The 22,166-nt window shown below is 46.3% G+C and overlaps 1 protein-coding gene across 4 annotated transcripts in view; it reads left to right on the top strand.

Moving 5' to 3' along the window:
• Window positions 1-22,166, top strand: part of CNTRL (centriolin) — a 247,561-nt gene that overhangs the window by 151,930 nt on the left and 73,465 nt on the right. For all 4 annotated transcript variants that reach the window (XM_069986606.1, XM_069986603.1, XM_069986604.1 and 1 more), the window contains exons 27-30: window positions 8,252-8,382; window positions 9,915-10,055; window positions 11,203-11,329; window positions 16,451-16,615. In XM_069986606.1, the coding sequence (XP_069842707.1) occupies window positions 8,252-8,382; window positions 9,915-10,055; window positions 11,203-11,329; window positions 16,451-16,615 (564 nt within the window). The remainder of the gene's footprint in view (window positions 1-8,251; window positions 8,383-9,914; window positions 10,056-11,202; window positions 11,330-16,450; window positions 16,616-22,166) is intronic.

Genomic DNA, 22,166 nt, shown 5'->3' with positions numbered 1-22,166 from the left:
TATATTACTCCTTCCCCTGTAGTATATATATATTACTCCTTCCCCTGTAGTATATATAATTACTCCTTCCCCTGTAGTATATATATATTACTCCTTCCCCTGTAGTATATATAATTACTCCTTCCCCTGTAGTATATATATTACTCCTTCCCCTGTAGTATATATATTACTCCTTCCCCTGTAGTATATATAATTACTCCTTCCCCTGTAGTATATATAATTACTCCTTCCCCTGTAGTATATATATATTACTCCTTCCCCTGTAGTATATATATATTACTCCTTCCCCTGTAGTATATATATAATTACTCCTTCCCCTGTAGTATATATATTACTCCTTCCCCTGTAGTATATATATATATTACTCCTTCCCCTGTAGTATATATATTACTCCTTCCCCTGTAGTATATATATTACTCCTTCCCCTGTAGTATATATATTACTCCTTCCCCTGTAGTATATATATTACTCCTTCCCCTGTAGTATATATAATTACTCCTTCCCCTGTAGTATATATATTACTCCTTCCCCTGTAGTATATATATATTACTCCTTCCCCTGTAGTATATATATATTACTCCTTCCCCTGTAGTATATATAATTACTCCTTCCCCTGTAGTATATATAATTACTCCTTCCCCTGTAGTATATATATAATTACTCCTTCCCCTGTAGTATATATATATTACTCCTTCCCCTGTAGTATATATATATTACTCCTTCCCCTGTAGTATATATATTACTCCTTCCCCTGTAGTATATATATTACTCCTTCCCCTGTAGTATATATAATTACTCCTTCCCCTGTAGTATATATAATTACTCCTTCCCCTGTAGTATATATATAATTACTCCTTCCCCTGTAGTATATATATATTACTCCTTCCCCTGTAGTATATATATAATTACTCCTTCCCCTGTAGTATATATAATTACTCCTTCCCCTGTAGTATATATATAATTACTCCTTCCCCTGTAGTATATATATATTACTCCTTCCCCTGTAGTATATATATATTACTCCTTCCCCTGTAGTATATATATATTACTCCTTCCCCTGTAGTATATATATAATTACTCCTTCCCCTGTAGTATATATATATTACTCCTTCCCCTGTAGTATATATATATTACTCCTTCCCCTGTAGTATATATATTACTCCTTCCTCTGTAGTATATATAATTACTCCTTCCCCTGTAGTATATATATTACTCCTTCCTCTGTAGTATATATATTACTCCTTCCCCTGTAGTATATATATTACTCCTTCCCCTGTAGTATATATATTACTCCTTCCCCTGTAGTATATAATTACTCCTTCCCCTGTAGTATATATATATTACTCCTTCCCCTGTAGTATATATAATTACTCCTTCCCCTGTAGTATATAATTACTCCTTCCCCTGTAGTATATATATTACTCCTTCCCCTGTAGTATATATATTACTCCTTCCCTGTAGTATATATAATTACTCCTTCCCCTGTAGTATATTATATTACTCCTTCCCCTGTAGTAATATATAATTAATCCTTCCCCTGTAGTATATATAATTACTCCTTCCCCTCCCCTGTAGTATATATAATTACTCCTTCCCCTGTAGTATATATATTACTCCTTCCCCTGTAGTATATATATTACTCCTTCCCCTGTAGTATATATATTACTCCTTCCCCTGTAGTATATATATTACTCCTTCCCCTGTAGTATATATATTACTCCTTCCCCTGTAGTATATATATTACTCCTTCCCCTGTAGTATATATATTACTCCTTCCCCTGTAGTATATATATTACTCCTTCCCCTGTAGTATATATAATTACTCCTTCCCCTGTAGTATATATATATTACTCCTTCCCCTGTAGTATATATATTACTCCTTCCCCTGTAGTATATATATAATTACTCCTTCCCCTGTAGTATATATAATTACTCCTTCCCCTGTAGTATATATATTACTCCTTCCCCTGTAGTATATATATTACTCCTTCCCCTGTAGAGTGTGTATATGTGTATATATATGTATATAATTACTCCTTCTTCCCCTGTAGTATATATATTACTCCTTCCCCTGTAGTATATATATATTACTCCTTCCCCTGTAGTATATATATTACTCCTTCCCCTGTAGTATATATATAATTACTCCTTCCCCTGTAGTATATATAATTACTCCTTCCCCTGTAGTATATATATTACTCCTTCCCCTGTAGTATATAATTACTCCTTCCCCTGTAGTATATAATTACTCCTTCCCCTGTAGTATATATATTACTCCTTCCCTGTAGTATATATATATTACTCCTTCCCCTGTAGTATATATATTACTCCTTCCCCTGTAGTATATATATTACTCCTTCCCCTGTAGTATATATATTACTCCTTCCCCTGTAGTATATATATATTACTCCTTCCCCTGTAGTATATATATATTACTCCTTCCCCTGTAGTATATATATTACTCCTTCCCCTGTAGTATATATATATTACTCCTTCCCCTGTAGTATATATAATTACTCCTTCCCCTGTAGTATATAATTACTCCTTCCCCTGTAGTATATATATAATTACTCCTTCCCCTGTAGTATATATAATTACTCCTTCCCCTGTAGTATATATAATTACTCCTTCCCCTGTAGTATATATATATTACTCCTTCCCCTGTAGTATATATAATTACTCCTTCCCCTGTAGTATATATATTACTCCTTCCCCTGTAGTATATATATTACTCCTTCCCCTGTAGTATATATATAATTACTCCTTCCCCTGTAGTATATATATAATTACTCCTTCCCCTGTAGTATATATATATTACTCCTTCCCCTGTAGTATATATATATTACTCCTTCCCCTGTAGTTATATAATATACTCCTTCCCTGTAGTATAGATAATTACTTCCTTCCCCTGTAGTATATAGAGTAATTACCTTCCCCTGTTAGTATATATATATTACTACTCCTTCCCTGTAGGATATATATATTACTCCTGCCCACTGTAGTATATATAATGACTCTCATTCCCCTTGTAAGGTGTATATATGTATATATATGTAGATAAATTACTCCTTCCCCTGTAGTATATATATAATTACTCCTTCTCCTGGTAGTATATATATATTACTCCTACTCCTCCTGTAGTATATATATTATTACTACCTTCCCCTGTATTAGTATATATAATTACTCCTTCCCTGTAGTATACTATAATTACTCATTCCACTGTAGTATATATAAATTACTCCTTCCCCTGTAGTATTAATTACTCCTTCCACCTGTAGTATATATATTACTCCTTCCCCTGTAGTATATATATTACTCCTTCCCCTGTAGTATATATAATTACTCCTTCCCCTGTAGTATAATATATATTAACTCCTTCCCCTGTAGTATATATATATTACTCCTTCCCCTGTAGTATATATATATTACTCCTTCCCCTGTAGTATATATATAATTACTCCTTCCCCTGTAGTATATATATTACTCCTTCCCCTGTAGTATATATATATATTACTCCTTCCCCTGTAGTATATATATTACTCCTTCCCCTGTAGTATATATATTACTCCTTCCCCTGTAGTATATATATTACTCCTTCCCCTGTAGTATATATATTACTCCTTCCCCTGTAGTATATATATTACTCCTTCCCCTGTAGTATATATATTACTCCTTCCCCTGTAGTATATATATTACTCCTTCCCCTGTAGTATATATAATTACTCCTTCCCCTGTAGTATATATATTACTCCTTCCCCTGTAGTATATATATATTACTCCTTCCCCTGTAGTATATATATATTACTCCTTCCCCTGTAGTATATATATTACTCCTTCCCCTGTAGTATATATATATTACTCCTTCCCCTGTAGTATATATATATTACTCCTTCCCCTGTAGTATATATAATTACTCCTTCCCCTGTAGTATATATAATTACTCCTTCCCCTGTAGTATATATATAATTACTCCTTCCCCTGTAGTATATATATATTACTCCTTCCCCTGTAGTATATATATATTACTCCTTCCCCTGTAGTATATATATTACTCCTTCCCCTGTAGTATATATATTACTCCTTCCCCTGTAGTATATATAATTACTCCTTCCCCTGTAGTATATATAATTACTCCTTCCCCTGTAGTATATATATAATTACTCCTTCCCCTGTAGTATATATATTACTCCTTCCCCTGTAGTATATATATAATTACTCCTTCCCCTGTAGTATATATAATTACTCCTTCCCCTGTAGTATATATATAATTACTCCTTCCCCTGTAGTATATATATATTACTCCTTCCCCTGTAGTATATATATATTACTCCTTCCCCTGTAGTATATATATATTACTCCTTCCCCTGTAGTATATATATATTACTCCTTCCCCTGTAGTATATATATAATTACTCCTTCCCCTGTAGTATATATATATACTCCTTCCCCTGTAGTATATATATTACTCCTTCCTCCTGTAGTATATATAATTACTCCTTCCCCTGTAGTATATATATTACTCCTTCCTCTGTAGTATATATATTACTCCTTCCCCTGTAGTATATATATTACTCCTTCCCCTGTAGTATATATATTACTCCTTCCCCTGTAGTATATAATTACTCCTTCCCCTGTAGTATATATAATTACTCCTTCCCCTGTAGTGTATATATATTACTCCTTCCCCTGTAGTATATAATTACTCCTTCCCCTGTAGTATATATAATTACTCCTTCCCCTGTAGTATATATAATTACTCCTTCCCCTGTAGTATATAATTACTCCTTCCCCTGTAGTATATATATATTACTCCTTCCCCTGTAGTATATATATATTACTCCTTCCCTGTAGTATATATAATTACTCCTTCCCTGTAGTAGTAATATATACTCCTTCCCTGTAGTATATATATTACTCCTTCCCCTGTATATATATTATTACTCCTTCCCCTGTAGTATATATATTACTCTCCCTGTAGTATATAATTACTCCTTCCCCTGTAAGTTTATATATATTACTCCTTCCCCTGTAGTATATATATTACTCCTTCCCCTGTAGTATATATATTTACTCCTTCCCTGTAGTATATATATATTACTCCTTCCCCTGTAGTATATATAATTACTCCTTCCCTGTAGTATATATAATTACTCCTTCCCTGTAGTAATATATAATTACTCCTTCCCCTGTAGTATCTATATTACTCCTTCCCCTGTAGTATATATATAATTACTCCTTCCCTGTAGTATATATTACTCCTTCCCCTGTAGTATTATTATAATTACTCCTTCTTCCCCTGTAGTATATATATATTACTCCTTCCCCTGTAGTATATATATATTACTCCTTCCCCTGTAGTATATATATTACTCCTTCCCCTGTAGTGTATATATATAATTACTCCTTCCCCTGTAGTATATATAATTACTCCTTCCCCTGTAGTATATATATTACTCCTTCCCCTGTAGTATATAATTACTCCTTCCCCTGTAGTATATAATTACTCCTTCCCCTGTAGTATATATATTACTCCTTCCCTGTAGTATATATAATTACTCCTTCCCCTGTAGTATATATATATTACTCCTTCCCCTGTAGTATATAATTACTCCTTCCCCTGTAGTATATATAATTACTCCTTCCCCTGTAGTATATATATTACTCCTTCCCCTGTAGTATATATAATTACTCCTTCCCCTGTAGTATATAATTACTCCTTCCCCTGTAGTATATATATATTACTCCTTCCCCTGTAGTATATATAATTACTCCTTCCCCTGTAGTATATATATATTACTCCTTCCCCTGTAGTATATAATTACTCCTTCCCCTGTAGTATATATATTACTCCTTCCCCTGTAGTATATATATTACTCCTTCCCCTGTAGTATATAATTACTCCTTCCCCTGTAGTATATATATTGCTCCTTCCCCTGTAGTGTATATAATTACTCCTTCCCCTGTAGTATATATATTACTCCTTCCCCTGTAGTATATATATATTACTCCTTCCCCTGTAGTATATATAATTACTCCTTCCCCTGTAGTATATATATATTACTCCTTCCCCTGTAGTATATATAATTACTCCTTCCCCTGTAGTATATATAATTACTCCTTCCCCTGTAGTATATATATTACTCCTTCTTCCCCTGTAGTATATATATAATTACTCCTTCCCCTGTAGTATATATAATTACTCCTTCCCCTGTAGTATATATATATTACTCCTTCCCCTGTAGTATATATATAATTACTCCTTCCCCTGTAGTATATATATTACTCCTTCCCCTGTAGTATATATAATTACTCCTTCCCCTGTAGTATATATATAATTACTCCTTCCCCTGTAGTATATATAATTACTCCTTCCCCTGTAGTATATATATAATTACTCCTTCCCCTGTAGTATATATATTACTCCTTCCCCTGTAGTATATATATTACTCCTTCCCCTGTAGTATATATATTACTCCTTCCCCTGTAGTATATATATTACTCCTTCCCCTGTAGTATATATATATTACTCCTTCCCCTGTAGTATATATAATTACTCCTTCCCCTGTAGTATATATATATTACTCCTTCCCCTGTAGTATATATAATTACTCCTTCCCCTGTAGTATATATATTACTCCTTCCCCTGTAGTATATATAATTACTCCTTCCCCTGTAGTATATATATATTACTCCTTCCCCTGTAGTATATATAATTACTCCTTCCCCTGTAGTATATATATATTACTCCTTCCCCTGTAGTATATATAATTACTCCTTCCCCTGTAGTATATATATTACTCCTTCCCCTGTAGTATATATAATTACTCCTTCCCCTGTAGTATATAATTACTCCTTCCCCTGTAGTATATATAATTACTCCTTCCCCTGTAGTATATATATATTACTCCTTCCCCTGTAGTATATATATTACTCCTTCCCCTGTAGTATATATAATTACTCCTTCCCCTGTAGTATATATATATTACTCCTTCCCCTGTAGTATATATAATTACTCCTTCCCCTGTAGTATATATATTACTCCTTCCCCTGTAGTATATAATTACTCCTTCCCCTGTAGTATATATATATTATTCCTTCCCCTGTAGAGTGTGTATATGTATATATATGTATATAATTACTCCTTCTTCCCCTGTAGTATATATTACTCCTTCCCCTGTAGTATATATATATTACTCCTTCCCCTGTAGTATATAATTACTCCTTCCCCTGTAGTATATATATTACTCCTTCCCTGTAGTATATATATTACTCCTTCCCCTGTAGTATATATAATTACTCCTTCCCCTGTAGTATATATAATTACTCCTTCCTCTGTAGTATATAATTACTCCTTCCCCTGTAGTATATATAATTACTCCTTCCCCTGTAGTATATATATAATTACTCCTTCCCCTGTAGTATATAATTACTCCTTCCCCTGTAGTATATATATATTACTCCTTCCCCTGTAGTATATATATTACTCCTTCCCCTGTAGTATATATATTACTCCTTCCCCTGTAGTATATATATTACTCCTTCCCCTGTAGTATATATAATTACTCCTTCCCCTGTAGTATATATATTACTCCTTCCCCTGTAGTATATATATTACTCCTTCCCCTGTAGTATATATATTATTCCTTCCCCTGTAGTATATATATTATTCCTTCCCCTGTAGTATATATATTATTCCTTCCCCTGTAGTATATAATTACTCCTTCCCCTGTAGTATATATATTACTCCTTCCCCTGTAGTATATATATTACTCCTTCCCCTGTAGTATATAATTACTCCTTCTTCCCCTGTAGTATATATTATTCCTTCTCCTGTAGACCTGACAGGCTCCCGGAGATGGGCTGGTGTAATAGTCTGTTTATGACTAATGCTGACTGTTTCCGTGTCCGATTGTTTTCCCTCTGATTGTCTCCAGGTCAGTCTCTTGGTTTTCTAGAACACTCGGCTTGTACTGTCAGTGGATTGGAATCTTCGGGAAGAGTCCTGCAGAGCTGAGGGTTTGTTACAGTCTCTCCAGACTCTCTCACCTCCGCTAGTCCTTGGACTTGTGAGCACGACCCAGTCAGCTTTTCCATTCATTGACAGTAAGCGGAGATCTTGGGACAATGTGGAGCGGAAGTTTGAGCTTTTTTTGTTGTAAGAAAATTAAGATTTGCGCCCAGGGTCTCCGACGAATTGATCCTTTTTGTTGTTCCCTGATGTTGTTGTTGTTTTCTTCCTCCTCTTCAGACTGTTGATTTAGTTGAAAAATACAATGAAACAAAGCGGCAGCTGAGTCAGGCGGAGAACGACGCGCAAGAGCTGGAGCATCGGGCCCAGGAGACGGCAGTGAACCTGGTGAAGGCCAATCAGCAACTGCGGTGAGGAGGAGGGTGGTGGGGAGGAGGAGGAGGAGGGTGGTGGTGGTGAGGAGGAGGAGGGTGGTGGTGAGGAGGAGGAGGAGGAGGAGGGTGGTGGTGGTGGGGAGGAGGAGGAGGGTGGTGGTGAGGAGGAGGAGGAGGAGGGTGGTGGTGGTGAGGAGGAGGAGGGTGGTGGTGGTGAGGAGGAGGAGGGTGGTGGTGGTGAGGAGGAGGAGGGTGGTGGTGAGGAGGAGGAGGGTGGTGGTGGTGAGGAGGAGGAGGGTGGTGGTGGTGAGGAGGAGGAGGGTGGTGAGGAGGAGGATGGTAATGATAGTGAGGAGGAGGATGGTAATGATAGTGAGGAGGAGGATGGTAATGATAGTGAGGAGGAGGATGGTAATGATAGTGAGGAGGAGGATGGTAATGATAGTGAGGAGGAGGATGGTAATGATAGTGAGGAGGAGGATGGTAATGATAGTGAGGAGGAGGATGGTAATGATAGTGAGGAGGAGGATGGTAATGATAGTGAGGAGGAGGATGGTGCTGGATGGTGGTGAGGAGGAGGATGGTAATGATAGTGAGGAGGAGGATGGTAATGATAGTGAGGAGGAGGATGGTAATGATAGTGAGGAGGAGGATGGTAATGATAGTGAGGAGGATGGTAATGATAGTGAGGAGGAGGATGGTAATGATAGTGAGGAGGATGATGGTGTATGGTGCTGGATGGTGGTGAGGAGGAGGATGGTAATGATAGTGAGGAGGAGGATGGTAATGATAGTGAGGAGGAGGATGGTAATGATAGTGAGGAGGAGGATGGTGTATGGTGCTGGATGGTGGTGAGGAGGAGGATGGTAATGATAGTGAGGAGGAGGATGGTAATGATAGTGAGGAGGAGGATGGTAATGATAGTGAGGAGGAGGATGGTGTATGGTGCTGGATGGTGGTGAGGAGGAGGATGGTAATGATAGTGAGGAGGAGGATGGTAATGATAGTGAGGAGGAGGATGGTAATGATAGTGAGGAGGAGGATGGTAATGATAGTGAGGAGGAGGATGGTAATGATAGTGAGGAGGAGGATGGTGCTGGATGGTGGTGAGGAGGAGGATGGTAATGATAGTGAGGAGGAGGATGGTAATGATAGTGAGGAGGAGGATGGTAATGATAGTGAGGAGGAGGATGGTAATGATAGTGAGGAGGATGGTAATGATAGTGAGGAGGAGGATGGTAATGATAGTGAGGAGGATGATGGTGTATGGTGCTGGATGGTGGTGAGGAGGAGGATGGTAATGATAGTGAGGAGGAGGATGGTAATGATAGTGAGGAGGAGGATGGTAATGATAGTGAGGAGGAGGATGGTAATGATAGTGAGGAGGAGGATGGTAATGATAGTGAGGAGGAGGATGGTAATGATAGTGAGGAGGAGGATGGTAATGATTGTGAGGAGGAGGATGGTAATGATAGTGAGGAGGAGGATGGTAATGATAGTGAGGAGGAGGATGGTAATGATAGTGAGGAGGAGGATGGTAATGATAGTGTACTCATATCATCTTGCAGGATGCTACAGGCCAACACCCGAGACCTGGAGCAGCACCAAGCGGCACAGGAGACCGTCCTGCAGGGGATAACCAGTGTTGTGGCCGCCAAAGATGCAGAGTTTCAGGCCCTGAACCGCAAGATGGAAGCCATGTCTGAAAGGTGAGAACCAACGAAGGCAGGAGAGGCTGCAGTGACCCTTCCTCCCCACAGTGCCCCCCTCCCCATCCACAGTGACCCCCTCACCCCTTCCTCCCCACAGTGACCACTCCCTCTCCTATCCACAGTGACCCCTTCCTCCCCCGCAGTGACCCCTTCACCCCTTCCTCTCCACAGTGACCCCTCCCCCGTCCTCCCCCGCAGTGACCCCGTCATTTCTTCCTCCCCTGCAGTGACCCCGTCATTTCTTCCTCCCCCGCAGTGACCCCGTCATTTCTTCCTCCCCTGCAGTGACCCCGTCATTTCTTCCTCCCCCGCAGTGACCCCTTCACCCCTTCCTCTCCACAGTGACCCCCCCCCCCGTCCTCCCCCGCAGTGACCCCGTCATTTCTTCCTCCCCTGCAGTGACCCCGTCATTTCTTCCTCCCCTGCAGTGACCCCGTCATTTCTTCCTCCCCTGCAGTGACCCCGTCATTTCTTCCTCCCCCGCAGTGACCCCGTCATTTCTTCCTCCCCCGCAGTGACCCCGTCATTTCTTCCTCCCCCGCAGTGACCCCGTCATTTCTTCCTCCCCCGCAGTGACCCCGTCATTTCTTCCTCCCCCGCAGTGACCCCGTCATTTCTTCCTCCCCCGCAGTGACCCCGTCATTTCTTCCTCCCCCGCAGTGACCCCGTCATTTCTTCCTCCCCCGCAGTGACCCCGTCATTTCTTCCTCCCCCCGCAGTGACCCCGTCATTTCTTCCTCCCCCCGCAGTGACCCCGTCATTTCTTCCTCCCCCCGCAGTGACCCCGTCATTTCTTCCTCCCCCCGCAGTGACCCCGTCATTTCTTCCTCCCCCGCAGTGACCCCGTCATTTCTTCCTCCCCCGCAGTGACCCCGTCATTTCTTCCTGCCCCCGCAGTGACCCCGTCATTTCTTCCTCCCCCGCAGTGACCCCGTCATTTCTTCCTCCCCCGCAGTGACCCCGTCATTTCTTCCTCCCCCCGCAGTGACCCAGTCATTTCTTCCTCCCCCGCAGTGACTCCGTCATTTCTTCCTCCCCCCGCAGTGACCCAGTCATTTCTTCCTCCCCCGCAGTGACTCCGTCATTTCTTCCTCCCCTGCAGTGACCCTTCCTTAATGTCTCTCATCCTCGTTCTTTTTTTTAGTCTTCAAAAACTACAAGAAGAAATCAAAGCAGCCGAAGGGAAAAAGGAGGAACGTGTGTGGACTCTTAAAGAAGCCGAGAACCTCATGGTGGAGAAGAGGAGACAACTGGAACTACTGCAGTGCCAGGTAAGGAGTCAGGTGTGCACTGTACATCACACCTGTCTGTGCCCCCCCCCCATCCTCCCCCCGGCACTGTACATCGCTCCTGTCTGTGCCCTCCCCATCCTCCTCGCACTGTACATCGCTACTGTCTGTGCCCCCCCCCCGCACTGTACATCACTCCTGTCTGTGCCCCACCCCCATCCCCCCCGCACTGTACATCGCTCCTGTCTGTAATACCCCCCCCCAACTGTACATCGCTCCTGCAATACCCCCCCCCCCCCCCCCGCGCACTGTACCGTCATGCCCAAAAGTTTTGAGAATGACACAAATCTTCTATTTTCCCATGATCCTCTGCCCTCTGGTTGTTCTGTGTGTTTGTCAGATGTTTTTATCACATACAGAAATATAATTGCATCATATTCTGAGTAACAGAAGCTTATACTGACAGGTAGATGAGTTACTGCAGCAAGTCTATAATATTTGCAGTGTTGCGGCTTCTTCTTCTGGACCTCTGCAATTCTCCCCGGCTGCTCTCATACAACTTCTGGACCAAATCCTGACTGATAGCCGTCCATTCTTGTACAATCAGTGCTTGCATTTTGTCAGAATTTGTTGGTTTTTGTTTGTCCACCCGTCTCTTCATGATTGACCACAAGTTCTCAATGGGATTAAGATGTGGGGGGTTTCCAGGCCATGGACCCAAAATCTCTATGTTTTGCTCCCTGGGCCATTTAGTTATCACCTTTGCTTTATGGCAAGGTGCTCCATCATGCTGAAAAGGCATTGTTGGTGGCCAAACTGCTCTTGGACGGTTGGGAGAAGTTGCTCTTGGAGGACGTTCTGGTCCCATTCTTTATTCATGGCCGTGTTTTTAGGCAACACTGTGAGAGAGCCGATTCCCTTGGCTGAGAAGCAACCCCACACATAAAGAATGGTTTCAGGATGCCGGGTACAGTTGGCATGAGACAAGACTGGTGGTAGCGCTCACCTCGTCTTCTCCCAATAAGCTGTTTTCCAGATGTCCCAAACAATCGGAAAGGGGATTCATCAGAGACAATGACTTTCCCTAATCCTCAGCAGTCCCCTCCCTGCACCTTTCCCCCAGTCCTCAGCAGTCCGCTCCCTGGACCTTTCCCCCAGTCCTCAGCAGTCCCCTCCCTGCACCTTTCCCCCAGTCCTCAGCAGTCCACTCCCTGGACCTTTCCCCCAGTCCTCAGCAGTCCACTCCCTGGACCTTTCCCCCAGTCCTCAGCAGTCCACTCCCTGGACCTTTCCCCCAGTCCTCAGCAGTCCACTCCCTGGACCTTTCCCCCAGTCCTTAGCAGTCCACTCCCTGGACCTTTCCCCCAGTCCTCAGCAGTCCACTCCCTGGACCTTTCCCCCAGTCCTCAGCAGTCCACTCCCTGGACCTTTCCCCCAGTCCTCAGCAGTCCGCTCCCTGCACCTTTCCCCCAGTCCTCAGCAGTCCACTCCCTGGACCTTTCCCCCAGTCCTCCGCAGTCCCCTCCCTGGACCTTTCCCCCAGTCCTCAGCAGTCCGCTCCCTGCACCTTTCCCCCAGTCCTCAGCAGTCCGCTCCCTGCACCTTTCCCCCAGTCCTCAGCAGTCCGCTCCCTGGACCTTTCCCCCAGTCCTCAGCAGTCCGCTCCCTGGACCTTTCCCCCAGTCCTCAGCAGTCCGCTCCCTGGACCTTTCCCCCAGTCCTCAGCAGTCCGCTCCCTGCACCTTTCCCCCAGTCCTCAGCAGTCCTCTCCCTGGACCTTTCCCCCAGTCCTCAGCAGTCCACTCCCTGGACCTTTCCCCCAGTCCTCAGCAGTCCTCTCCCTGGACCTTTCCCCAGTCCTCAGCAGTCCACTCCCTGCACCTTTCCCCCAGTCCTCAGCAGTCCTCTCCCTGTACCTTTCCCCCAATCCTCAGCAGTCCACTCCCTGCACCTTTCCCCCAGTTCTCAGCAGTCCCCTCCCTGGACCTTTCCCCCAGTCCTCAGCAGTCCACTCCCTGGACCTTTCCCCCAGTCCTCAGCAGTCCGCTCCCTGAACCTTTCCCCCAGTCCTCAGCAGTCCACTCCCTGGACCTTTTGCAGAATATCAGTCTGTCCCTGATGTTTTTTTCTGGAGAGAAGTGGCTTCTTTGCTGCCCTCCATGAGACCAGGCCTTGCTCCAAGAGTCTCCGCAGTCTCACAGTGCACAGTGCAGATGCCCTCACACCTGCCTGCTGCCCTTCCTGACCAAGCTCTGCACTGCTGGTAGCCCCATCCCGCAGCTGACCACACTTTTAGGAGACGGTCCTGGCACTTGCTGGTCTTTCTTGGGCGCCATGGAGCTTTTTTGGCAACAATGGAACCTCTCTCCTTGAAGTTCTTGATGATGCGATAGATTGGTGACTGAGGTGCAATCTTTCTAGCTGCGATACTCTTCCCTGTTCGGCCATTTTTGTGCAGTGCAATGATGACTGCACATGTTTCTTTAGAGATAACCATGGTAACAGAAGAGAAACAATGATGCCAAGCACCAGCCTCCTTTTTAAAGTGTCCAGTGGTGTCATTCTTACTTAATCATGACAGACTGATCTCCAGCCCTGTCCTCATCAACACCCACACCTGTGTTAATGGAGCGATCACTGAAACAATGTTAGCTGCTCCTTGTAAGGCCGGGCTGCAATGATGGTGAAATGTGTTTTGGGGATAAAGTTCATTTTCTCTGTAAATATTGACTGTGCAGGTAATTGCTGTTAAGCTGATCCCTCTGTATAACACTCTGGGGTATATGCACATTGCTATTTTAAAATCTGAAGCAGTAGACTTTGTAAAAATTATTATTTGTATCATTCTCAAAACTTTTGGCCATGACTGTACATCGCTCCTGTCTGTGCTCCCGCACTGTACATCACTCCTGTACACGGCTGATGCGGCTGCTGTGTCGCTGACATCCTTCCTGCTATAGCGGTGTTGGTGCGGCGGCTTATACATTTCATTAATGTGCAGCCAGTGGTCCTGATGCAAAGTGACCTGTATACTGGGGCTCAGCCAGGTTGTATATACCCCCTCTCTGCGCCGTCCAGGATGTATTATCACAGTGGGCACGCACCGTCCGGGATGTATTATCACAGTGGGCACGCACCGTCCGGGATGTATTATCACAGTGGGCACGCACCGTCCGGGATGTATTATCACAGTGGGCACGCACCGTCCGGGATGTATTATCACAGTGGGCACGCACTGTCCGGGATGTATTATCACAGTGGGCACGCACCGTCCTGGATGTATTATCACAGTGGGCACGCACCGTCCTGGATGTATTATCACAGTGGGCACGCACCGTCCGGGATGTATTATCACAGTGGGCACGCACCGTCCGGGATGTATTATCACAGTGGGCACGCACCGTCCGGGATGTATTATCACAGTGGGCACGCACTGTCCGGGATGTATTATCACAGTGGGCACGCACCGTCCGGGATGTATTATCACAGTGGGCACGCACCGTCCTGGATGTATTATCACAGTGGGCACGCACCGTCCGGGATGTATTACAGTGGACACACTCCCCTGTCTGCACTGTCCGGGATGTATTATCACAGTGGGCACGCACCGTCCGGGATGTATTATCACAGTGGGCACGCACCGTCCGGGATGTATTATCACAGTGGGCACGCACCGTCCGGGATGTATTACAGTGGACACACTCCCCTGTCTGCACTGTCCGGGATGTATTATCACAGTGGGCACGCACCGTCCGGGATGTATTATCACAGTGGGCACGCACCGTCCGGGATGTATTATCACAGTGGGCACGCACCGTCCGGGATGTATTATCACAGTGGGCACGCACCGTCCGGGATGTATTATCACAGTGGGCACGCACCGTCCGGGATGTATTATCACAGTGGGCACGTACTGTCCGGGATGTATTATCACAGTGGGCACGCACCGTCCGGGATGTATTATCACAGTGGGCACGCACCGTCCGGGATGTATTATCACAGTGGGCACGCACCGTCCGGGATGTATTATCACAGTGGGCACGCACCGTCCTGGATGTATTATCACAGTGGGCACGCACTGTCCGGGATGTATTATCACAGTGGGCACGCACCGTCCGGGATGTATTATCACAGTGGGCACGCACCGTCCGGGATGTATTATCACAGTGGGCACGCACCGTCCGGGATGTATTATCACAGTGGGCACGCACCGTCCTGGATGTATTATCACAGTGGGCACGCACCGTCCTGGATGTATTATCACAGTGGGCACGCACTGTCCGGGATGTATTATCACAGTGGGCACGCACCGTCCGGGATGTATTATCACAGTGGGCACACACCGTCCTGGATGTATTATCACAGTGGGCACGCACCGTCCGGGATGTATTATCACAGTGGGCACGCACCGTCCGGGATGTATTATCACAGTGGGCACGCACCGTCCGGGATGTATTATCACAGTGGGCACGCACTGTCCGGGATGTATTATCACAGTGGGCACGCACCGTCCGGGATGTATTATCACAGTGGGCACACACCGTCCTGGATGTATTATCACAGTGGGCACGCACCGTCCGGGATGTATTATCACAGTGGGCACGCACCGTCCGGGATGTATTATCACAGTGGGCACGTACTGTACTTGGCATGGTTTAGCTGCGTGTGTATTATTCCGGTTGTGCGGGGATATATATGCCCAGGACACCCGGATTGTGATTGGACGCCATTGTATCTATATGACCTGGCATTCATTGCCTGACACAGCCTGCTCCCTGATGAAGCTGCATTATATGGCAGGAGAAACGCCTCAGATTGATAATATTGCCCTCTTGTCTTATGTTGGTAAATACAAGTGGGATTTATTTTTGTTGCTTTCTCCTTGCCCAGAGATTAGGTTGGGGTCTCCCCCCGTAGTTTGGACCCCCTGGTGAGTAGGTGGGCACCCCCAGAAATCAGGGTCTGCACTATGTGTAGGAGAGATGAGGGTGCGCTCCCCTGTCCGGCCCATGGCCGTCTCTCTCTAGTTCTCGTGGATTTGTGCAGAAGGTTCTGCTATTGTTAGGATGGGTATATTACAGGTTCCATCTGTGCCCGTCAGCGGCCATGTTTGTATGGTGGCATCGCTCATTGACATCAGTGTGTCCCTCCTTGTGCCCACAGCTATCCGCACAGCAGGAGGAGACGGCCCAGCTGGACAGAATCTTGGGGCAGAAGAAACAGGAGCTTCATCTCATCCAGAGTCACATTGACCAGAAGAAAGTGGACCTGACGGACGTCCTGCGGGATGGCGAGCTGGACGTTGCTGAGAAGAGGAAGGCCATAGAAGTAAGGGGGACCTGAGTGGGGGTGGTGCCTGGCGGACATGTGTTATAGGTCCTGTGCCGCCCTCCGGAGCGCCGCTCCCTCCTCTTACTGCAGCTTATCACTTATTGCACAATATAAAATCCACAATGGGAAGATTTGTACAATAGAAAAAGTATCAGTACAAATTATTGTTCATATAAGATCGAAATAACAAGGTCCGGAATAGTAACTAAATCTTACTCCTCTCATACACAGATTGTAGGTAATAATAGATGTAACCCGGGGGGGGGATGGTGTAATATACATGTAAGGACTAGTAATAGGGTGAGATGTACCCCAGGGGGGGGGATGGTGTAATATACATGTAAGGACTAGTAATAGGGTGAGATGTACCCCGGGGGGGGGGGGGATGGTGTAATATACATGTAAGGACTAGTAATAGGGTGAGATGTACCCCGGGGGGGGGGGGGGGGGGATGGTGTAATATACATGTAAGGACGAGTAATAGGGTGAGATGTACCCCGGGGGGGGGGGATGGTGTAATATACATGTAAGGACTAGTAATAGGGTGAGATGTACCCCGGGGGGGGGGATGGTGTAATATACATGTAAGGACTAGTAATAGGGTGAGATGTACCCCGGGGGGGGGGGGGGGATGGTGTAATATACATGTAAGGACTAGTAATAGGGTGAGATGTACCCCGGGGGGGGGGAGGGGGATGGTGTAATATACATGTAAGGACTAGTAATAGGGTGAGATGTACCCCGGGGGGGGGGGGGGTGGATGGTGTAATATACATGTGAGGACTAGTAATAGGGTGAGATGTACCCGGGGGGGGGGATGGTGTAATATACATGTAAGGACTAGTAATAGGGTGAGATTGTACCCCGGGGGGGGGGGGGGGATGGTGTAATATACATGTAAGGACTAGTAATAGGGTGAGATGTACCCCGGGGGGGGGGGGGGGGATGGTGTAATATACATGTAAGGACTAGTAATAGGGTGAGATGTACCCCGGGGGGGGGGGGGGGGGGGGGGGGGGGGGGGGGGTGTATGGTGTAATATACATGTAAGGACTAGTAATAGGGCGCAGATGTACCCCGGGGGGGGGATGGTGTAATATACATGTAATGACTAGTAATAGGGCGAGATGTACCCCGGGGGGGGGGGGGGGGGGGGATGGTGTAATATACATGTAAGGACTAGTCAATAGGGCGAGATGTACCCCGGGGGGGGGGGGGGGGGGGATGGGGGATGGTGTAATATACATGTAAGGACCTAGTAATAGGGTGAGATGTACCCCGGGGGGGGATGGTGTAATATACCTGTAAGGACTAGTAATAGGGTGAGATGTACCCCCGGGGGGGGGGATGGTGTAATATACATGTAAGGATTAGTATAGGGTGAGATGTACCCCGGGGGGGGGGGGGGGGGGGGGGTTGTAATATACATGTAAGGACTAGTAATAGGGTGAGATGTACCCCGGGGGGGGATGGTGTAATATACATGTAAGGACTAGTAATAGGGTGAGATGTACCCCGGGGGGGGGGGATGGTGTAATATACATGTAAGGACTAGTAATAGGGTGAGATGTACCCCGGGGGGGGGGGGGGTGGTGTAATATACATGTAAGGACTAGTAATAGGGCGAGATGTACCCCGGGGGGGGGGGGGGGGGGGGGATGGTGTAATATACATGTAAGGACTAGTAATAGGGCGAGATGTACCCCGGGGGGGGGGGGGGGGATGGTGTAATATACATGTAAGGACTAGTAATAGGGTGAGATGTACCCGGGGGGGGGGGATGGTGTAATATACATGTAAGGACTAGTAATAGGGTGAGATGTACCCCGGGGGGGGGGGATGGTGTAATATACATGTAAGGACTAGTAATAGGGTGAGATATACCCCGGGGGGGGGGGGGATGGTGTAATATACATGTAAGGACTAGTAATAGGGTGAGATGTACCCCGGGGGGGGGGGGGATGGTGTAATATACATGTAAGGACTAGTAATAGGGTGAGATGTACCCCGGGGGGGGGGATGGTGTAATATACATGTAAGGACTAGTAATAGGGTGAGATGTACCCCGGGGGGGGGGGGGGATGGTGTAATATACATGTAAGGACTAGTAATAGGGTGAGATGTACCCCGGGGGGGGGGGGGGGGAGGTGAAATATACATGTAAGGATTAGTAATAGGGTGAGATGTACCCCGGGGGGGGGGGGGTGTAATATACATGTAAGGACTAGTAATAGGGTGAGATGTACCCCGGGGGGGGGGATGGTGTAATATACATGTAAGGACTAGTAATAGGGTGAGATGTACCACGGGGGGGGGGTGTAATATACATGTAAGGACTAGTAATAGGGTGAGATGTACCCCGGGGGGGGGGGGATGGTGTAATATACATGTAAGGACTAGTAATAGGGTGAGATGTACCCCGGGGGGGGGGGGGGGGGGGGATGGTGTAATATACATGTAAGGACTAGTAATAGGGCGAGATGTACCCCGGGGGGGATGGTGCAATATACATGTAAGGACTAGTAATAGGGTGAGATGTACCCCGGGGGGGGGGGGGGATGGTGTAATATACATGTAAGGACTAGTAATAGGGTGAGATGTACCCCGGGGGGGGGGGGGGATGGTGTAATATACATGTAAGGACTAGTAATAGGGTGAGATGTACCCCCGGGGGGGGGGGGATGGTGTAATATACATGTAAGGACTAGTAATAGGGTGAGATGTACCCCGGGGGGGGGGATGGTGTAATATACATGTAAGGACTAGTAATAGGGTGAGATGTACCCCGGGGGGGGGGGGGGAGGTGTAATATACATGTAAGGATTAGTAATAGGGTGAGATGTACCCCGGGGGGGGGGGGGGGTGTAATATACATGTAGGACTAGTAATAGGGTGAGATGTACCCCGGGGGGGGGGGGGATGGTGTTAATATACATGTAAGGGACTAGTAATAGGGTGAGATGTACCCCGGGGGGGGGGGGATGGTGTAATATACATGTAAGGACTAGTAATAGGGTGAGGTGTACCCCGGGGGGGGGGGGGGGGATGGTGTAATATACATGTAAGGACTAGTAATAGGGTGAGATGTACCATGGGGGGGGGGTGGGTGTGTAATATACCTGTAAGGACTAGTAATAGGGTGAGATGTACCCCGGGGGGGGGGGGGGATGGTGGTAATATACATGTAAGGACTAGTATAGGGTGAGATGTACACCCGGGGGGGGGGGGATGGTGTAATATAAATGAAGGACTGTAATAGGGTGAGATGTACCCCGGGGGGGGGGATGGTGTAATATACATGTAAGGACTAGTAATAGGTGGAGATGTACCCCGGGGGGGGGGGGGGGGGATGGTGTAATATACATGTAAGGACTAGTAAATTGGGTGAGATGTACCATGGGGGGGGGGGGATGGTGTAATATACATGTAAGGACTAGTAATAGGGTGAGATGTACCCCGGGGGGGGATGGTGTAATATACATGTAAGGACTAGTAATAGGGTGAGATGTACCCCGGGGGTGGGGGGGGTGTAATATACATGTAAGGACTAGTAATAGGGTGAGATGTACCCCGGGGGGGGGGGATGGTGTAATATACATGTAAGGACTAGTAATAGGGGGAGATGTACCCCAGGGGGGGATGGTGTAATATACATGTAAGGACTAGTAATAGGGTGAGATGTACCCCGGGGGGGGGGGGATGGTGTAATATACATGTAAGGACTAGTAATAGGGTGAGATGTACCCGGGGGGGGGGGGGGGATGGTGTAATATACATGTAAGGACTAGTAATAGGGTGAGATGTACCCCCGGGGGGGGGGGATGGTGTAATATACATGTAAGGACTAGTAATAGGGTGAGATGTACCCCGGGGGGGGGGGGGGGGGGGATGGTGTAATATACATGTAAGGACTAGTAATAGGGTGAGATGTACCCCGGGGGGGGGATGGTGTAATATACATGTAAGGACTAGTAATAGGGTGAGATGTACCCCGGGGGGGGGGGGGGGGGTGTAATATACATGTAAGGACTAGTAATAGGGTGAGATGTACCCCGGGGGGGGGATGGTGTAATATACATGTAAGGACTAGTAATAGGGTAAGATGTACCCCGGGGGGGGGGGGGGGGTGTAATATACATGTAAGGACTAGTAATAGGGTGAGATGTACCCCGGGGGGGGGGGGGATGGTGTAATATACATGTAAGGACTAGTAATAGGGTGAGATGTACCCCGGGGGGGGGGGGGAGGTGTAATATACATGTAAGGATTAGTAATAGGGTGAGATGTACCCCGGGGGGGGGGGGATGGTGTAATATACATGTAAGGACTAGTAATAGGGTGAGATTGTTACCCCGGGGGGGGGGGGGGATGGTGTAATATACATGTAAGGACTAGTAATAGGGTGAGATGTACCCCGGTGGGGGGGGATGGTGTAATATACATGTAAGGACTAGTAATAGGGTGAGATGTACCCCGGGGGGGGGGGGGGATGGGGTAATATACATGTAAGGGCTAGTAATAGGGTGAGATGTACCCCGGGGGGGGGGGGGGATGGTGTAATATACATGTAAGGACTAGTAATAGGGTGAGATGTACCCCGGGGGGGGGGGGGGGGGATGGTTGTAATATACATGTAAGGACTAGTAATAGGGTGAGATGTACCCCGGGGGGGGGGGGGGGGATGTGATATACATGTAAGGACTAGTAATAGGGTGAGATGTACCCCGGGGGGGGTTATGGTGTATATACATGTAAGGACTAGTAATAGGGTGAGATGTACCCCGGGGGGGGGATGGTGTAATATACATGTAAGGACTAGTAATAGGGTGAGATGTACCCCGGGGGGTGGGGGGGATGGTGTAATATACATGTAAGGACTAGTAATAGGGTGAGATGTACCCCGGGGGGGGGGGGGGGGATGGTGTAATATACATGTAAGGACTAGTAATAGGGTGAGATGTACCCCGGGGGGGGGGGGGAGGGGATGGTGTAATATACATGCAAGGGCTAGTAATAGGGGGAGATGTACCCCGGGGGGGGGGGGGTGTAATATACATGTAAGGACTAGTAATAGGGTGAGATGTACCCGGGGGGGGGATGGTTGTAATATACATGTAAGGACTAGTAATAGGGTGAGATGTACCCCGGGGGGGGATGGTGTAATATACATGTAAGGACTAGTAATAGGGGGAGATGTACCCCGGGGGGGGGGGGGTGTAATATACATGTAAGGACTAGTAATAGGGTGAGATGTAACCCCGGGGGGGGGGGGGGGGATGGTGTACTATACATGTAAGGACTAGTAATAGGGTGAGATGTACCCGGGGGGGGGGGTATGGTGTAATATACATGTAAGGACTAGTAATAGGGTGAGATGTACCCCGGGGGGGGGGGATGGGATGGGTAATATACATGTAAGGACTAGTAATAGGGTGAGATGTACCCGGGGGGGGGGATGTGTAATATACATGTAAGGACTAGTAATAGGGTGAGATGTACCCGGGGGGGGGGGGATGGTGTAATATACATGTAAGGACTAGTAATAGGG

Source organism: Dendropsophus ebraccatus, chromosome 10, assembly GCF_027789765.1.
Source record: "Dendropsophus ebraccatus isolate aDenEbr1 chromosome 10, aDenEbr1.pat, whole genome shotgun sequence".
In the NCBI taxonomy this organism is placed as follows: domain Eukaryota; kingdom Metazoa; phylum Chordata; class Amphibia; order Anura; family Hylidae; genus Dendropsophus; species Dendropsophus ebraccatus.
This window is presented reverse-complemented; position numbering and strand designations above follow the sequence as displayed.